This window comes from Oncorhynchus clarkii, chromosome 9, assembly GCF_045791955.1.
Source record: "Oncorhynchus clarkii lewisi isolate Uvic-CL-2024 chromosome 9, UVic_Ocla_1.0, whole genome shotgun sequence".
NCBI lineage: Eukaryota > Metazoa > Chordata > Actinopteri > Salmoniformes > Salmonidae > Oncorhynchus > Oncorhynchus clarkii.
In genome coordinates, this window is record NC_092155.1 from 74,908,297 (window position 1) to 74,926,423 (window position 18,127).

At 42.6% G+C, this 18,127-nt stretch overlaps 1 protein-coding gene across 2 annotated transcripts in view; it reads left to right on the forward strand.

Moving 5' to 3' along the window:
- The window catches only part of LOC139416950 (arginine-glutamic acid dipeptide (RE) repeats a), a 347,908-nt gene that overhangs the window by 231,441 nt on the left and 98,340 nt on the right, over positions 1–18,127 (forward strand). Inside the window, exon 7 of one of the 2 annotated variants that reach the window (XM_071166149.1) lies at positions 9,825–9,929. In XM_071166149.1, coding sequence (XP_071022250.1) covers positions 9,825–9,929 — 105 coding nt within the window. Of the gene's footprint in view, positions 1–9,824; positions 9,930–13,130; positions 13,533–18,127 lie in introns of those variants that run through there. The other variant, XM_071166150.1, reaches the window with a different exon arrangement.

Consider the following 18,127-nt stretch of genomic DNA (forward strand, 5'->3'; position numbering starts at 1 on the left):
TGTGTACAGCCTGCACAAGAAACAAAGCAAAGCTCATACCTTTCATATGACTTTTTTCAACTCATCATTAGATTGGCATCATGCAGCCTTAGAATGTATTAAAAATCAAAACAATAGCCCAACATTTTTATCACAACTAAAGTTATATTAATAAGTCTAAATTAAGTCGATAGGAGGGCCTGTTTCTTTGTTAACCTCCACACAGAATAGCCGCATGTTCGCACTCCCTCAAATAGTTCGCACTCCCTCAAATCGCTTTCTATTTTATTCAGCTTGGTTCAATTGTATTCTTCGTACTATAGAATAATGCCACGGAATTCTAAGCAAATCTTGCCTGCTAAATGAACTAGTGTACCACCAGCCAGATCAGGACCGAACATAAAGACAACTCAGAGTATGATATTCTGTTCTTCTGAAATAGATTACATTTTCTTCATATCCTGTTTCTTTCGACCTGTCTAAAATAAATAATGGATTTATTGTGAAGGTATAAGACTATATTACATGGATTTATTGTGAAGGTATAAGACTATATTACATGGATTTATTGTGAAGGTATAAGACTATATTACATGGATTTATTGTGAAGGTGTTGGCTATATTATTAAATGGATTTATTAGACTTTATTTATTTATTAGACTTTTTAAAATGTTGATGTTCCAAAGGTTTGCATCAGTGTGTGGCTCTGTGTGGAAGGTAGGAGATGCTAAACGTGATTATGTTAATTCATGGTCAATTACCATGAGACTGACAGTTATTTGTTTTACTGTCACCAGCTGATGAAATTTCATGACCACCACAGCTGGTACTGACCTGCATATTGAACATGGTACTGACCTGTATATTGAACATGGTACTGACCTGCATATTGAACATGGTACTGACCTGTATATTGAACATGGTACTGACCTGCATATTGAACATGGTACTGACCTGCATATTGAACATGGTACTGACCTGCATATTGAACATGGTACTGACCTGCATATTGAACATGGTACTGACCTGCATATTGAACATGGTACTGACCTGCATATTGAACATGGTACTGACCTGTATATTGGTACTGACCTGAATATTGGTACTGACCTGTATATTGAACATGGTACTGACCTGTATATTGAACATGGTACTGACCTGTATATTGAACATGGTACTGACCTGCATATTGAACATGGTACTGACCTGCATATTGAACATGGTACTGACCTGTATATTGAACATGGTACTGACCTGCATATTGAACATGGTACTGACCTGCATATTGAACATGGTACTGACCTGCATATTGAACATGGTACTGACCTGTATATTGAACATGGTACTGACCTGCATATTGAACATGGTACTGACCTGTATATTGGTACTGACCTGAATATTGGTACTGACCTGTATATTGAACATGGTACTGACCTGTATATTGAACATGGTACTGACCTGTATATTGAACATGGTACTGACCTGCATATTGAACATGGTACTGACCTGCATATTGAACATGGTACTGACCTGTATATTGAACATGGTACTGACCTGCATATTGAACATGGTACTGACCTGCATATTGAACATGGTACTGACCTGCATATTGAACATGGTACTGACCTGTATATTGAACATGGTACTGACCTGCATATTGAACATGGTACTGACCTGCATATTGAACATGGTACTGACCTGTATATTGAACATGGTACTGACCTGTATATTGAACATGGTACTGACCTGTATATTGAACATGGTACTGACCTGTATATTGAACATGGTACTGACCTGCATATTGAACAAGGTACTGACCTGCATATTGAACATGGTACTGACCTGTATATTGAACATGGTACTGACCTGTATATTGAACATGGTACTGACCTGTATATTGAACATGGTACTGACCTGTATATTGAACATGGTACTGACCTGTATATTGAACATGGTACTGACCTGCATATTGAACAAGGTACTGACCTGCATATTGAACATGGTACTGACCTGTATATTGAACATGGTACTGACCTGTATATTGAACATGGTACTGACCTGTATATTGAACATGGTACTGACCTGTATATTGAACAAGGTACTGACCTGCATATTGGTACTGACCTGCATATTGGTACTGACCTGTATATTGAACATGGTACTGACCTGTATATTGAACATGGTACTGACCTGTATATTGAACATGGTACTGACCTGCATATTGAACATGGTACTGACCTGTATATTGAACATGGTACTGACCTGCATATTGAACATGGTACTGACCTGTATATTGAACATGGTACTGACCTGTATATTGAACAAGGTACTGACCTGTATATTGGTACTGACCTGTATATTGAACATGGTACTGACCTGCATATTGAACATGGTACTGACCTGTATATTGAACATGGTACTGACCTGTATATTGAACATGGTACTGACCTGTATATTGAACATGGTACTGACCTGTATATTGAACATGGTACTGACCTGCATATTGAACATGGTACTGACCTGCATATTGAACATGGTACTGACCTGTATATTGAACATGGTACTGACTTGTATATTGAACATGGTACTGACCTGTATATTGAACATGGTACTGACCTGCATATTGAACATGGTACTGACCTGCATATTGAACATGGTACTGACCTGTATATTGAACATGGTACTGACCTGTATATTGAACATGGTACTGACCTGTATATTGAACATGGTACTGACCTGTATATTGAACATGGTACTGACCTGTATATTGAACATGGTACTGACCTGTATATTGAACATGGTACTGACCTGTATATTGAACATGGTACTGACCTGTATATTGAACAAGGTACTGACCTGTATATTGGTACTGACCTGTATATTGAACATGGTACTGACCTGTATATTGAACATGGTACTGACCTGCATATTGAACATGGTACTGACCTGTATATTGAACATGGTACTGACCTGTATATTGAACAAGGTACTGACCTGTATATTGGTACTGACCTGTATATTGAACATGGTACTGACCTGCATATTGAACATGGTACTGACCTGTATATTGAACATGGTACTGACCTGTATATTGAACATGGTACTGACCTGTATATTGAACATGGTACTGACCTGTATATTGAACATGGTACTGACCTGCATATTGAACATGGTACTGACCTGTATATTGAACATGGTACTGACTTGTATATTGAACATGGTACTGACCTGTATATTGAACATGGTACTGACCTGCATATTGAACATGGTACTGACCTGCATATTGAACATGGTACTGACCTGTATATTGAACATGGTACTGACCTGTATATTGAACATGGTACTGACCTGTATATTGAACATGGTACTGACCTGTATATTGAACATGGTACTGACCTGTATATTGAACATGGTACTGACCTGTATATTGAACATGGTACTGACCTGTATATTGAACAAGTAGTTGCTATGGTTTTTATTCAGACTTTTTACATTTTATTCTCTATGACGGCAGCGTTAGGAAAGAGCTCTCGTTTAGGAATTTCACTGTACTGTTTTACTCTGGTTATATCCTGTACAAGTGGCAAATTACCTTGAAACACAGTAGTACACACACACACACACACACACACACACACACACACACACACACACACACACACACAGCCACACTAAAAGCTGATAGTCATTACGCTCCAACTGTCGATACCAAGGAAAGGAGGACAGGCAGGGTGATTGTCTCCATATGAAACCAGATAGTCTTCCCTTTCTCCATGCTCATGTGATTCTCTCCCCCTCTGCTCCACACACACACACACACACACACACACACACACACACACACACACACACACACACACACACACACACACACACACACACACACACACACTCACACTACCCCCTTTAACGCAAACCATCTGTGAAACAGTGTAGCAGCTCTCTCTCTCTCTGTCTCTCTCTTTCTCTCTCTCTCTCTCTCTCCACGTCTTGGAGAACCCAGTGATTTCAGGCTAAATTAGCAGCCAGTTGTCCTGGGCACGCGCACACACACACACACACACACACACACACACACACACACACACACACACAGCAGGTCTTTGAGTTGACTTATTATAGAAGCTTTAGATAAATGGAGGCAGAGGGAATTCCAGCAGGATGCTGTAATGTTGCTCAACACACACACAGACACACACACACACACACATAGACACACACACACACACACAAAGAGACCGAAACATAGACCACAAACACACACACGGAAACATAGACACACACACAGACACGGAAACATAGACACACACACACAGACACGGAAACATAGACACACACACACACACACAAAGTGACCGAAACATAGACCACAAACACACACATGGAAACACAGACACACACACACACAGACACGGAAACATAGACACACACACAGACACGGAAACACAGACACACACAAAGAGAGGGAAACATAGACCACACACACACGGAAACACAGACGCACACACACACACACACACACACACACACGGAAACACAGACACACACAAAGAGAAGGAAACATAGACCACACACACACGGAAACACAGACACACACACACACACACACAGACACGGAAACACAGACACACACAAAGAGAGGGAAACATAGACCACACACACACGGAAACACAGACACACACACGGAAACAGACACACAGACACAGACACACAGACAGACAGACCCAGACAGACATACAGCTCCTTATTCCTTTGATCTAGTGAGGAAGTCATCCTTCCCAGCTGGAGACGCCTGTCTGCCTGCAGACCGCGCTGATGTTTGTCATGGTGATGAGGCCAGACACACTGCTGGATGTCAAACTGTGTGTGTGTTACTGGCTTGTTGGGGTCGTAACGTCTGGAAGAGCAGAGCAACACAGGTTGCATTTCACAGTCCAGCTGTCTCTGTCTTTTCTGTCTAGTGCACATCATCCCTCGGCGGAGGGATGAAGGATGGAGGGAGGGATGGAGGGATGACGGAGGGAGGGATGGAGGGAGGAAGGGATGAAGGATGGAGGGATGACTGATGAGGGATGAAGGATGGAGGGAGGGAGGGATGACGGATGGAGGGAGGGATGAAGGGAGGGATGAAGGGAGGGACGGAGGGATGGAAGGAGGGATGACGGATGGAGGACGGATGGAGGGAGGGATGACTGATGAGGGATGACGGATGGAGGGATGGAAGGAGGGATGACGGAGGGAGGGAGGGATGACTGAGGGAGGGAGGGATGACGGATGGAGGGATGACGGATGGAGGGAGGGATGATGTTAGAAGAATGTCATTGTGTTTTTGGGAGCTAAATAGGTGACGTATCCAGCGACATTCACAGCTTCTATTGAATTTAACGGTTAAATGTGGTCAATTTATCAACTTTCTTTACCCTCAACCACGTTTCCATCCACAGTTTATGAGAATAAAACTTTTCTTTAAGAAAAGAAGGAAACAGGAAGTTATGGTACAATCGTATAAATTCCGACAGTAGTGTAAATTCCGATTCATTTGTTTCTTTCGAAATGGTGGGATCTGCAAAATTCAATATGTGAGAAATGGCGGTGGAAACGCCTTCACGGAAATATTATAATACACGCAATGATATGGTGTGTGGTCCTCCCACGACGACTCAGGAAACCATGCAGTTTGTTAGACTCTAGATCTCAAACTCATCACTCACAACCAACTGACACACGCACTAGATACCTGCTGCCACAATTAAATATGAGCTATGCTGATCCTACAATGGCGCCAGAGGAGATGGCTGCCGTATTACGGGCTCCTAACCAATTGTGCTATTATTGTGTGTGTTTTCTCACATTTATTTGTAACTTATTTTGTACCTATTGTTTTTGCCACCGTCTCTTATGACCGGAAAGCGCTTCTGGATATCAGGACAGCACGAAGAAACTGTCTGAGTTGGACTAGAAGAATTTACTTCAGACACAGGACAAGGCCCAAATCCCCATCATTCGCATAAAGAAGAAACTGAGATATCGGGGACTTAGGTCGGGGTGCCTTGTAAGGATCCGACAGCGAGTGGGTAATCCACCTCTACCATCGGTCCTATTAGCCAACGTGCAATCATCGGATAACAAAATGGATGAGCTCCAATGAAGACTATCCTACCAACGGGACATTAAAAACTGTAATAGCTTATGTTTCACCGAGTCGTGGCTGAACGACAACATGGATAACATACAGCTGGCTGGGTTTTCGGTGCATCAACATGATAGAACAGCTGCCACCGGTAAGACGATGGGTGGTGGTCTTTGTCGATTTGTCAATGACAGCTGGTGCACGAAATCTAATATAAAGGAAGTCTCTAGGTTTTGCTCGCCTGAGGTAGAGTATCTCATGATAAGCTGTAGACCACACTATTTACCAAGAAAGTGTATCTATATTTTCCATAGCTGTCTATAGACCACCACAAACCAATGCTGTCACTAAGCCTGCAACCAACTCTATAAGGCCATAAACAAACAAAAAATGCTCATCCAGAGGTGGCGCTCCTAGTGGCCGGGGACTTTAATGCAGGGAAACTTAAATCAGTTTTGCCTCATTTCTATCAGCATGTTAAATGTGCAACCAGAGGGGGGGGGGGGGGGGGGAATCCAGACCACCTTTACTCCACACACAGAGACGCGTACAAAGCTCTCCCTCGCCCTCCATTGAGGCGGCAGGTAGCCTAGTGGTTAGAGCGTTGGACTAGTAACCGAAAAGGTGCAAGATCGAATCCCCGAGCTGACAAGGTAAAAATGTGTCATTCTGCCTCTGAACAAGGCAGTTAAACCACTGTTCCAAGGCCGTCATTGAAACTGACTTGCTTAGTAAAATAAAATGTTTTGGCAAATCTGAACTCGATCCTCCTGATTCCTCCTTACAAGCAAAAACTAAAGCAGGAAGTACCAGTGACTCGCTTAATACGGAAGTGGTCAGATGACACAGATGCTAAGCTACAGGACTGTTTTGCTAGCACAGAATGGAATACCCACATCAGTCACTGGCTATATCAATCGATGATGTTGTCACCACAGTGACCGTACGTACATACCCCAACCAGAAGCCATGGATTACAGGCAACATCTGCACAGTGCTTAAAGGTAGAGCTGCCGCTTTCAAGGAGCGGGACCCTAAACCGGACGCTTATAAGAAATCCTGCTATGCCCGCCGACGAACCATCAAACATGCAAAGCGTCAATACAGGACTAAGATTGAATCCTACCACACTGGCTCCGACGCTCGGCGGATGTGGCAGGGCTTGGAAACTATTACGGACTAAAAATGGAAGCACAGCCGCGAACTGCCAAATGACACAAGCCTACCAGACGAGGCAATTCGAGGCAAGCAACACTGAAGCATGCATGAGAGCACCAGCTGATGTGGTCACCCTCTCTGTAGTCAACATTCACAAGGCCGCAGGGCCAGACGGATTACCAGGACGTGTACTCCGAGCAGGAGTGTCAACAGTTAAGACCATGGTCAACATTAGCTGACAAAACCAAGTGTCTTCACTGACATTTTCAACCTGTCCATGGCCTAGTCTGTAATACCAACATGTTTCAAGCAGACCACCATAGTCCCTGTGCTCAAGAACACCAAGGTAACATGCCTAAATGACTACCTACCCGTAGCACTCATGTCTGTAGCCATGACATGCTTTGAAAGGCTTGTCATGGCTCACATCAACACCATTATCCCAGAAACCCTAGACCCACTCCAATTTGCATACCGCCCCAACAGATCCACAGATGATGCAATCACACTTGTACTCCACATTGCCCTTTCCAACCTGGACAAAAGGAACACCTATGTGAGAATACTATTCATTGACTACAGCTCAGCGTTCAACACCAATGTGCCCTCAAAGCTCATCACTAAGGGACTAAACACCTCCCTCTGCAACTGGATCCTAGACTTCCTGATGGGCCGACCCCAGGTGGTAAGGGTAGGTAACATCTGCCATGCTGATCCTCAAAACGGGGCCCCCTCAGGGGTGCGTACTCAGTTCCCTCCTGTACTCCATGTTCACCCATGACTGCATGGCCAAGCACGACTCCAACACCATCATTAAGTTTTCCGAGGACATAAGTGGTAGGCCTGATCACCAACAACGATGAGACAGCTTAGGTGAGGAGGTCAGAGACCTGGTCTCACAGTTTCTGTTGGGAAGCAGATTGAACCAGGTTTTCCTCAAGGATTTTGCCTGTGCTTGGCTCTATTTTGTTTATTTTTTTATCCTAAACTCCCTAGTCCTTGCCGCTAACAAGCATACCCATAACATGATGCAGCCACCACCATGCTTGAAAATATGAAGTGGTACTCAGTGATGTTGGATTTGCCCCAAACATAACACTTCATATTGAGGACATAAAGTTAATTTCTTTGCCACGAGACATTTCATCTTTTATTAATTTGTTAACATTTCTAAAAACATTATTCCGCTTTGACATTATGGGGTATTGTGTGTAAGCCAGTGGCACAAAATCTCATTTGAATCCATTTTAAAATCAGGTAGTAACACAACAAAATGTGGAAAAGTCAATGGGTGTGTACACTTTCTGGAGGCACTGTATGTGTTTATAGTGCTCATGTACACTACATGACCAAAAGTATGTGGATACCTGCTCGTCGAACATCTCATTCCAAAATATGTGCATTAATATGGAGTTGGTCCCCCCTTTGCTGCTATAACGGCCTCCACTCTTCTGGGAAGGCTTTCCACTAGATGTTGGAACATTGGGCATTGATATTGGGCGATTAGACCTGGCTCGCAGTCAGTGTTCCAATTCATGCCAAAGGTGTTCCATGGGGTTGCGGTCAGGGCTCTGTGCAGGCCAGTCAAGTTCTTCCATGCTGATCTCGACAAACCATTTATGTATAGACCTCGCTTTGTGCACGGGGACATTGTCATGCTGAAACAGGAAAGGGCCGTCCCCAAACTGTTGCCACAAAGTTGGAAGCACAGAATCTTCTAGAATTTCATTGTATGCTGTAGCGTTAAGATTTCCCCTCACTGGAACTAAGGAGCCTAGCCCGAACCATGAAAAACAGCCCCAGACCATTATTTCTCCTACACCAAACTTTGCAGTTGACACGATGCATTCCTGGCATCCACCAAACCCAGATTTGTCCTTCGGACTGACAGATGGTGAAGCGTGATTCATCACTCCAGAGAACGCATTTCCACTGCTCCAGAGTCCAACGGCGGCCAGTTTTACACCACTCCAGCCGACGCTTGGCATTGAGCATGGTGATATTAGGCTTGTACGCGGCTGCTGTACCATGAAAACCCATTTCATGAAGCTCCTGGCGAACAGTTATTGTACTGACGTTGTTTCCAGAGGCAGTTTGGAACTCGGTAGTGAGTGTTGCAAGCGAGGACAGACGCGCTACACACTTCAGTCCCCGGTCCCATTCTGTGAGCTTGTGTGGCCTACCACTTCGCGGCTGAGCCGTTGTTGCTCCTAGACGTTTCCACTTCACAATAACAGCACTTCCAGTTGACAGGGGCAACTCTAGCAGTGCAGACATTTTAAATTTTTTGCAAAGGTGGCATCCTATGATGTTGCCACGTTGAGTCACTGAGCTCTTCAGTAAAGCCATTCTACTATCAATGTTTGTCTATGGAGATTGCATGGTTGTGTGCTCGATTTTTATACACCTGTCAGCAACGGGTGTGACTGAAATAGCCAAATCACTCATTTGACAGGGTATCCACATACGTTTGTGTGTGTATATATAGTGTGTTTACAGTGCTTGTGTGTTGACCAGTAAAACAAATGTCCTTTGCTTTTGTGTCTTGTGTTTCAGGGGGAAGTGTAACATTGCCCATTTCTCCGACATCTTTGCTGCCAGGGAGTTCAAAGCTCGCATCGACTCCTTTTTCTACATCCTCGGATACAACCCAGAGACCAGGTAATACTTTCTCTGACTATTGGTTCTGATACAACCCAGAGACCAGTTAAGACTGTCTCTGACTATTGGTTCTGATACAACCCAGAGACCAGTTAAGACTGTTTCTGACTATTGGTTCTGATACAACCCACAGACCAGGTAAGACTGTCTCTGACTATTGGTTCTGATACAACCCAGAGACCAGGTAAGACTGTCTCTGACTATTGGTTCTGATACAACCCACAGACCAGGTAAGACTGTCTCTGACTATTGGTTCTGATACAACCCACAGACCAGGTAAGACTGTCTCTGACTATTGGTTCTGATACAACCCAGAGACCAGTTAAGACTGTCTCTGACTATTGGTTCTGATACAACCCACAGACCAGGTAAGACTGTCTCTGACTATTGGTTCTGATACAACCCACAGACCAGGTAAGACTGTCTCTGACTATTGGTTCTGATACAACCCAGAGACCAGTTAAAACTGTTTCTGACTATTGGTTCTGATACAACCCAAAGACCAGGTAAGACTGTCTCTGACTATTGGTTCTGATACAACCCACAGACCAGGTAAGACTGTCTCTGACTATTGGTTCTGATACAACCCACAGACCAGGTAAGACTGTCTCTGACTAAACAGATATAATGTTTTAGTAATCCATAAAACCATTTAAAACCTTGTTTACATTTGTATACGATCACATTTAAATATGACTGGGAATAGTTGGGAAATCGTTTTCCAAAATTAAAATCACTAGGAACTGATTTCCTGGTGTTTTCACAGCGTTTTTTTGTCCGACAATGAAAATTCTCAAGAAATATATTAATTTATTTTTGCTCCAAGAACTTGGGGGGTGTTTGGGGGCAAAAATAAAACCACCCCTTGGGTCATATTCAGACCGCGGGCCGCAATTTGAGAACCCTGCTATAGAAGCTTAAACACTTGGTGTGTGTGCACAGGCACTGATTACAGCTAAACACGCTGCATGATGCTGAATGCAAAATAGTCTTCAGTCTGTAAACACAATGTGTTATTTATGGCCGGTATTTTATTAGGATCCCCCATTAGCCGCTGCAAAAACATCAGCTACTCCTCCTGGGGTCCACATGAACCATGACATAGCACAGGACATTATTAGTCAAGGATTGAAATACGTACATACGGACATTTCCATATAGTTAACTGCAGGAACCAATAGCTGTGTGATAAATATTATGGTAATAACATTGTAATATTCTAAATACAACCTGCCCCTTTTCATGTTATAAATGTTATAAACACAACCTGTGATCAAATTTAACATTTTACTCGGAACGAACTCTTCCTGGAAATGCTTTGGCCTACATCTCACAAGGAGTTATGAATTGTTCATGTTGCTTAATTGAATAAGAAAAATCTAATATTTAACCTTTTATGTAACGAGGCAAGTCAGTTAACAAATTATTATTTACAATGACGGCCTGCCGGGGAACAGTGGAGTTAACTGCCTTGTTCAGGGGCAGAACAACAGATTTTACCTTGTCAGCTCGGGGGATTCTATCCAGCAACCTTTTGGTTACTGGCCCAATGCTCTAACCACTAGGCTACCTGCTCTAACCACTAGGCTACCTGGCTCTAACCACTAGGCTACCTGCCTCTAACCACTAGGCTACCTGGCTCTAACCACTAGGCTACCTGCCTCTAACCACTAGGCTACCTGGCTCTAACCACTAGGCTACCTGGCTCTAACCACTAGGCTACCTGCCTCTAACCACTAGGCTACCTGGCTCTAACCACTAGGCTACCTGGCTCTAACCACTAGACTACCTGCTCTAACCACTAGACTACCTGCTCTAACCACTAGGCTACCTGGCTCTAACCACTAGACTACCTGCTCTAACCACTATGCTACCTGCCTCTAACCACTAGGCTACCTGGCTCTAACCACTAGGCTACCTGCCTCTAACCACTAGGCTACCTGGCTCTAACCACTAGACTACCTGCTCTAACCACTAGGCTACCTGGCTCTAACCACTAGGCTACCTGGCTCTAACCACTAGGCTACCTGGCTCTAACCACTAGGCTACCTGGCTCTAACCACTAGGCTACCTGGCTCTAACCACTAGGCTACCTTCTCTAACCACTAGACTACCTGCTCTAACCACTAGGCTACCTGGCTCTAACCACTAGACTACCTGCTCTAACCACTATGCTACCTGCCTCTAACCACTAGGCTACCTGGCTCTAACCACTAGGCTACCTGCCTCTAACCACTAGGCTACCTGCTCTAACCACTAGGCTACCTTCTCTAACCACTAGACTACCTGCTCTAACCACTAGGCTACCTTCTCTAACCACTAGGCTACCTGCTTCTAACCACTAGGCTACCTGCCTCATCTAACTACTAGGCTATCTTCTCTAACCACACTATCTATGTAACAATATACATTATGTACCCATACTTTAGCTACACGGTAACAATGTAACCACACTATCTATGTAACAATATACAGTATGTACCCATACTTTAGCTACAATGTATCCACACTGTATCTATAACAATATACAGTATGTACCCATACTTTAGCTACAATGTATCCACACTATCTATGTAACAATATACATTATGTACCCATACTTTAGCTACACGGTAACAATGTATCCACACTATCTATGTAACAATATACATGATGTACCAATACTTTAGCTACATGGTAACAATGTACGGTATCCACACTATCTATGTAACAATATACAGTATGTACCCATACTTTAGCTACAATGTATCCACACTATCTATGTAACAATATACATTATGTACCCATACTTTAGCTACAGGGTAACAATGTATCCACACTATCTATGTAACAATATACATTATGTACCCATACTTTAGCTACACGGTAACAATGTATCCACACAACAATATACAGTATGTACCCATACTTTAGCTACAATGTATCCACACTGTATCTATGTAACAATGTACAGTATGTACCCGTACTTTAGCTACAATGTAGTGTAGTTTGCACTTTATTGCCTGTGTGCTCCTTTTTGTGTTGGGAATCAGGCGATACAATGTAGCAACTGAGTTGCTGGCAGCTATAAAATCCACATCAGTTGCTGTGTTGCCTCCCTATTTCCTACCGCTGCTGTCGTTAGTCTGGAACCCCCTAGTTCGGAGCCAGGGCCCCAGTCTACCCTGCCCCTCCCTCTCCCCCCCCAGCTTTTCTTGTTTGGTATGCTGAGCGTTGTGTCTGTTGTCTGCAGCTTGTAGTTACATTCCAATGGCCTTGTTTATTATAGACCAGACATACATTCGAGAGGGGTTCTTGATTCCGTATCCCGCGTCTGCACGCTTGTGTGTGAGATCTTAACACATGCTCCGTTGTGTGTGTGTGTGTGTGTGGTAAAAACGGGAGCGAGGCTGAGGTCACAGCACAAGCTCAGTGGAAACATTCTCGGAGACTCGAACCAAGCGCTCTGCTTGGTCCTCCATTTTGAGCACCTAGCAATAGGTGGGAAGGAACAGAGTGAGTTGATTTCACAAACGACCACTACTACAGTTCTAGACAAAACTGTCAACGTCCCGAACCTTAGAGATCGGTGTCAGACATGGACGACTTGTTCGCCCCGCGGAGGTAGGTTGATAAAAAATATTCACATGTTACCGTTTAATTCCGTGAGTAGTTTTCTGAGACGGTCTTGAGTAACGTTAGTAGCTACTCGCTGCTACTACTCAGAATGAATTTCACTATACACCGAGTGTCATTTGTCACAGCTATCGTAAGAATATGCATATCTGAATCATAGTTTAATTTAGCGGTTGCTCTCCGTGCACGGTGCGTATCCCTGCCAATCTTACCTTGAGTGAAGGTAAATCGCGAGCCGAACGTGATATGTTGTAACAATTCGGTACAAGTAACGGTAGATAACGGAGAAGCACTACCCTTTGTAACCCATATGAGCAAGCTAACTTTTTCCTCCCTTATTTTTGTTGTCATAGGAGATATAAGAACAGAAGCAAGGCTTGTGTGGACTCCATTTTGCAGTACCCTTCTCTCTCTCTCTCTCTCTCTCTCTCTCTATGCTCGTATTTACAATCGAGCCGACATGGCAGCCCTGAGATCTTTGTGCACTCTCTCGCTGGCTGAAAAAATACAATCATGTCAAAGAAAGAGTGCTGTAGGTACTAAAGGAGACTGAGTGTGGTTGATTAGAAAAGTTGACCATTTTTTGTAATATTATGACAGCGTTTACAGTCGTGCGACGATTGGACGGGATTGATGGAAAGGGGCGGGGTTTGTCTTGATTACTGTTGTGCAGTGTAAAGTTACACCATGCTGGATCAGACTGGTCTTGTTTTGGTTCAGAAAGCGTACAGGAATACGAAGTGACCTGCCTGGTCTTTTATTTTTGTCACTTTCTATTTTAGACTACGTGAAATATGTTGATCGTAATTCCTGTTGTTACAGGACTTGGCTTTAGAAGTTTTTTTGTTTTTATTTAACTAGGCATAGAAGTTCTTACAATATATAATATACACAGATTTGAAACAATGTTTCAAGACTGTTGGAGAGCTACATTTAATATTTATGCATATTCAGGGTTAAGTATAATATGATACCATTTAAAATATCAGATTACTTTCCTAGAATATTACTCATGACATGCATAAGGAAATGTACCCCAATCCCTTACTTATTTTTAATAAATGGATTGATAAATAAATGGGATTATTTAAAGTGTACACTTTTCAACTCATTGATTCCTACATTCTCCAAATATAACATTTATAGAATTCAACTAAACATATATTGTCTCAAAACAAAGTCATTATGGTTCATTGGTCCCTCACCTGTCTTCCTTACTGTGTCCTGTCAGACTGCCCAGTAACCCAGTGTGGGGGATTTGGTCCCTCACCTACCAGACTATCCTGTCAGACTGCCCAGTAACCCAGTGTGGGGGATCTGGTCCCTCACCTGCCAGACTGTCCTGTCAGACTGCCCAGTAACCCAGTGTGGGGGATTTGGTCCCTCACCTGCCAGACTGTCCTGTCAGACTGCCCAGTAACCCAGTGTGGGGGATTTGGTCCCTCACCTGCCAGACTGTCCTGTCAGACTGCCCAGTAACCCAGTGTGGGGGATCTGGTCCCTCACCCGTACATCTCACTTAATTGTATTTTTCCCTGGTCTTAAACCAATGATAATACAATTTTTAAAAAGGTTTACACACCTTCATTCTGTTTACACACCTGTAATATAACGTTGTAGGCGTGTAATTATATTGTATGGTCTGGTTGACTTTTTTAAAATGATTGTTAAAACTACACGGAAGGGATAGTCGACGAGGGGCTGTAAGTTCTGTGGAAAATAATAAACGACCACATGGAAGGTGTGTTGCACCAGGTTGCATTATTTTCCAGAGAACGCATAGAGCCCCGAGTTTATTATCCCATTTATACCACCAATATACTTTAACACATTCACCACTACAAATGGGTTCAACATCCACTGAAGTTGCTAGCAAGTTTACTAGATAGTTACAGTAGTTGCCTTGGTCACCAAACATACTTGCTAGTTTAGTTAAACCAAACCATCAGTCCTTGCTTGCTATTATGAAAATCGAATGCCAATAATGTTTTAAATTTGACATTTTGCATTCAAAAGCAGCTCGAACATAGACTGTAAGAATGAACTATAGCCATTGAATTCTACAGTGTTGTTTGACTGTGTTTTTTTTTAGGGAAATAATGCACACTCTAGAATGCCTTTCAAGCCAATCAGAAAAGAGTATTCAACAATGCCATGGTATCCACCTCATTTTCAATGGGCACAGCCAAACAACGGGAGTGGTGGATTCGACTTCCGCTTTACTTCCCTACTGCAGTGCGCTGGTGGCAAACTTTCCAGAGTCAATTATTTGAAGGAGTCAATTTATAGAGTATTAAGGTCAAGTAAGTGTAATTTTTATATTTATTTAATTACATTTTGCTAATGTTAGCTAGACCTACTAGTAGGGTAGTTATGTTGTGATAATAATGTTAGCTTGAACCTTCTAATAGTCTAGTTCTGTTGTGATAATAAGTTAGCTAGACCTACTAGTAGGCTAGTTCTGATGTGATAATAACGTTAGTTGTCAGAGTTATGGGCCATCCACCAAACCAATAAGTGTAATGGTAAACTATAGACTACATAACTACACAGCGTTGGTGAGCGTCCACACTAGAGGAAAATGTTCTACAGTCCTACACCTGTCAATCAACTGATTAACGCATCCTACCGCACACTGCCTGTTAATAAGGTGGTAACACAAAACCATTCACGAGGTCCGTAACACACAGATACTGGTTCAGACCATTCAAGAGGTCTATAAAACACACATACTGGTTCAGACCATTCAAGAGGTCTATAAAACACACAGATACTGGTTCAAACCATTCAAGAGGTCAATAAAACACACAGATACTGGTTCAAACCATTCAAGAGGTCAATAAAACACACAGATACTGGTTCAGACCATCCATGAGGTCAATAAAACACACAGATACTGGTTCAGACCATTCAAGAGGTCTATAAAACACACAGATACTGGTTCAAACCATTCAAGAGGTCTATAAAACACACAGATACTGGTTCAAACCATTCAAGAGGTCAATAAAACACACAGATACTGGTTCAAACCATTCAAGAGGTCAATAAAACACACAGATACTGGTTCAGACCATCCATGGGGTCAATAAAACACACAGATACTGGTTCAGACCATTTAATTATTTCAGGATGTGTTCATTGTCATAGTGACAACTGCAAATACTACTTACAGTGGGGCAAAAAAGTATTTTGTCAGCCACCAATTGCAAGTTCTCCCACTTAAAAAGATGGGAGAGGCCTGTAATTTTCATCATAGGTACACTTCAACTATGACAGACAAAATGAGAGAGAAAAAAATCCAGAAAATCACATTGTAGGATTTTTTATGAATTTATTTGCAAATTATGGTGGAAAATAAGTATTTGGTCAATAACAAAAGTTTATTACACATTATGGACACTTTTTCTGTACTTTTATGGCCCATAATGCAATTCTTCAGAAAATGGGTGTGGCTTCACAACATTTTCAGATTTGAAGAAAATGGCGGAAAATATTCAGCCCAAGTCCGACGAGAGCAGATACAAATTCATTGCTTTAACTAATTATGACAAATGTTAAGATATTGAACAATGTAATAAAGTAATTACTTTTCAAATAAGTTACACGTTATGTTGGCGGACAATTTGTTAGCTACACTATCCTTACGAACCGCATAGCATTATGCACCGGTGTGTTAGCTAGTTACCTAATGTTAATTGGCTACTCGAACTTGCCAGGCAGTATATTAACTATCGGTTATCTAACTAACTACCCAACGTTTATTGACTTGATTATTCACATTCTTAGCTAAGTGGTGTAGTCGTTGTGTGTTTCAATGGACATTGTTAATTCTAGCTATCTACTACGATTTCAGAGCACTCTTTCGCAGGATAATTAATGAATTTACGAACGCTCAACACCCGTTGAATATGGCCGGTGTCAGTAAACGTTGGCAAAAAAAAACACTAAACGTAATTAAATTGTTGCCAACAGCACAGTTAATCACCAACGCTCTGGATAACATGAAAACAGTCCTAACCAGCTCTGCTAGGGCAAGTAAAATGGTCAGAGTGAGCTGTTCTGTCATTTGTGTCTGGAAGTAGTTAGCCTACGTTAGCTTGGGTGCTTGACTGCCGTTGATCAAGCTTACTCCTCGGCCAGAGAGTCCATTGTGTGCTCTGAATGCTCCCGAGAATGAAACGCTCTGAATCTACGAACGGACAATCTGACAACACTCTGGATTTACGAACGCCCAGAGCGCACTCTGGCACTCCAGATTTGAGTTTACGAACACACACGAAATCGTAAAATGTTTAGCTCGACGTGTGTTATGCTAGCAAGAGGTTGCATAGCAACAGCATCAACTTCCGGTAGACAAGCGACGCTCTAGTACGCTCAACTGAAACGATAACGTTCGTTTACAGTATACTACAATGAACCAATAGTCAATAGTATGTATTAAATACTGTATTAGTATAAGTATTCGAAACACAGCCCAGGATTTTGTTCCAACCTGGCACTTACACCTGATCAACTGAGCTAATCGATCAGTTCAGTGATTTCCCTCAATTCAACACACCTGATCTTCCAGGTCGGTTAAATGG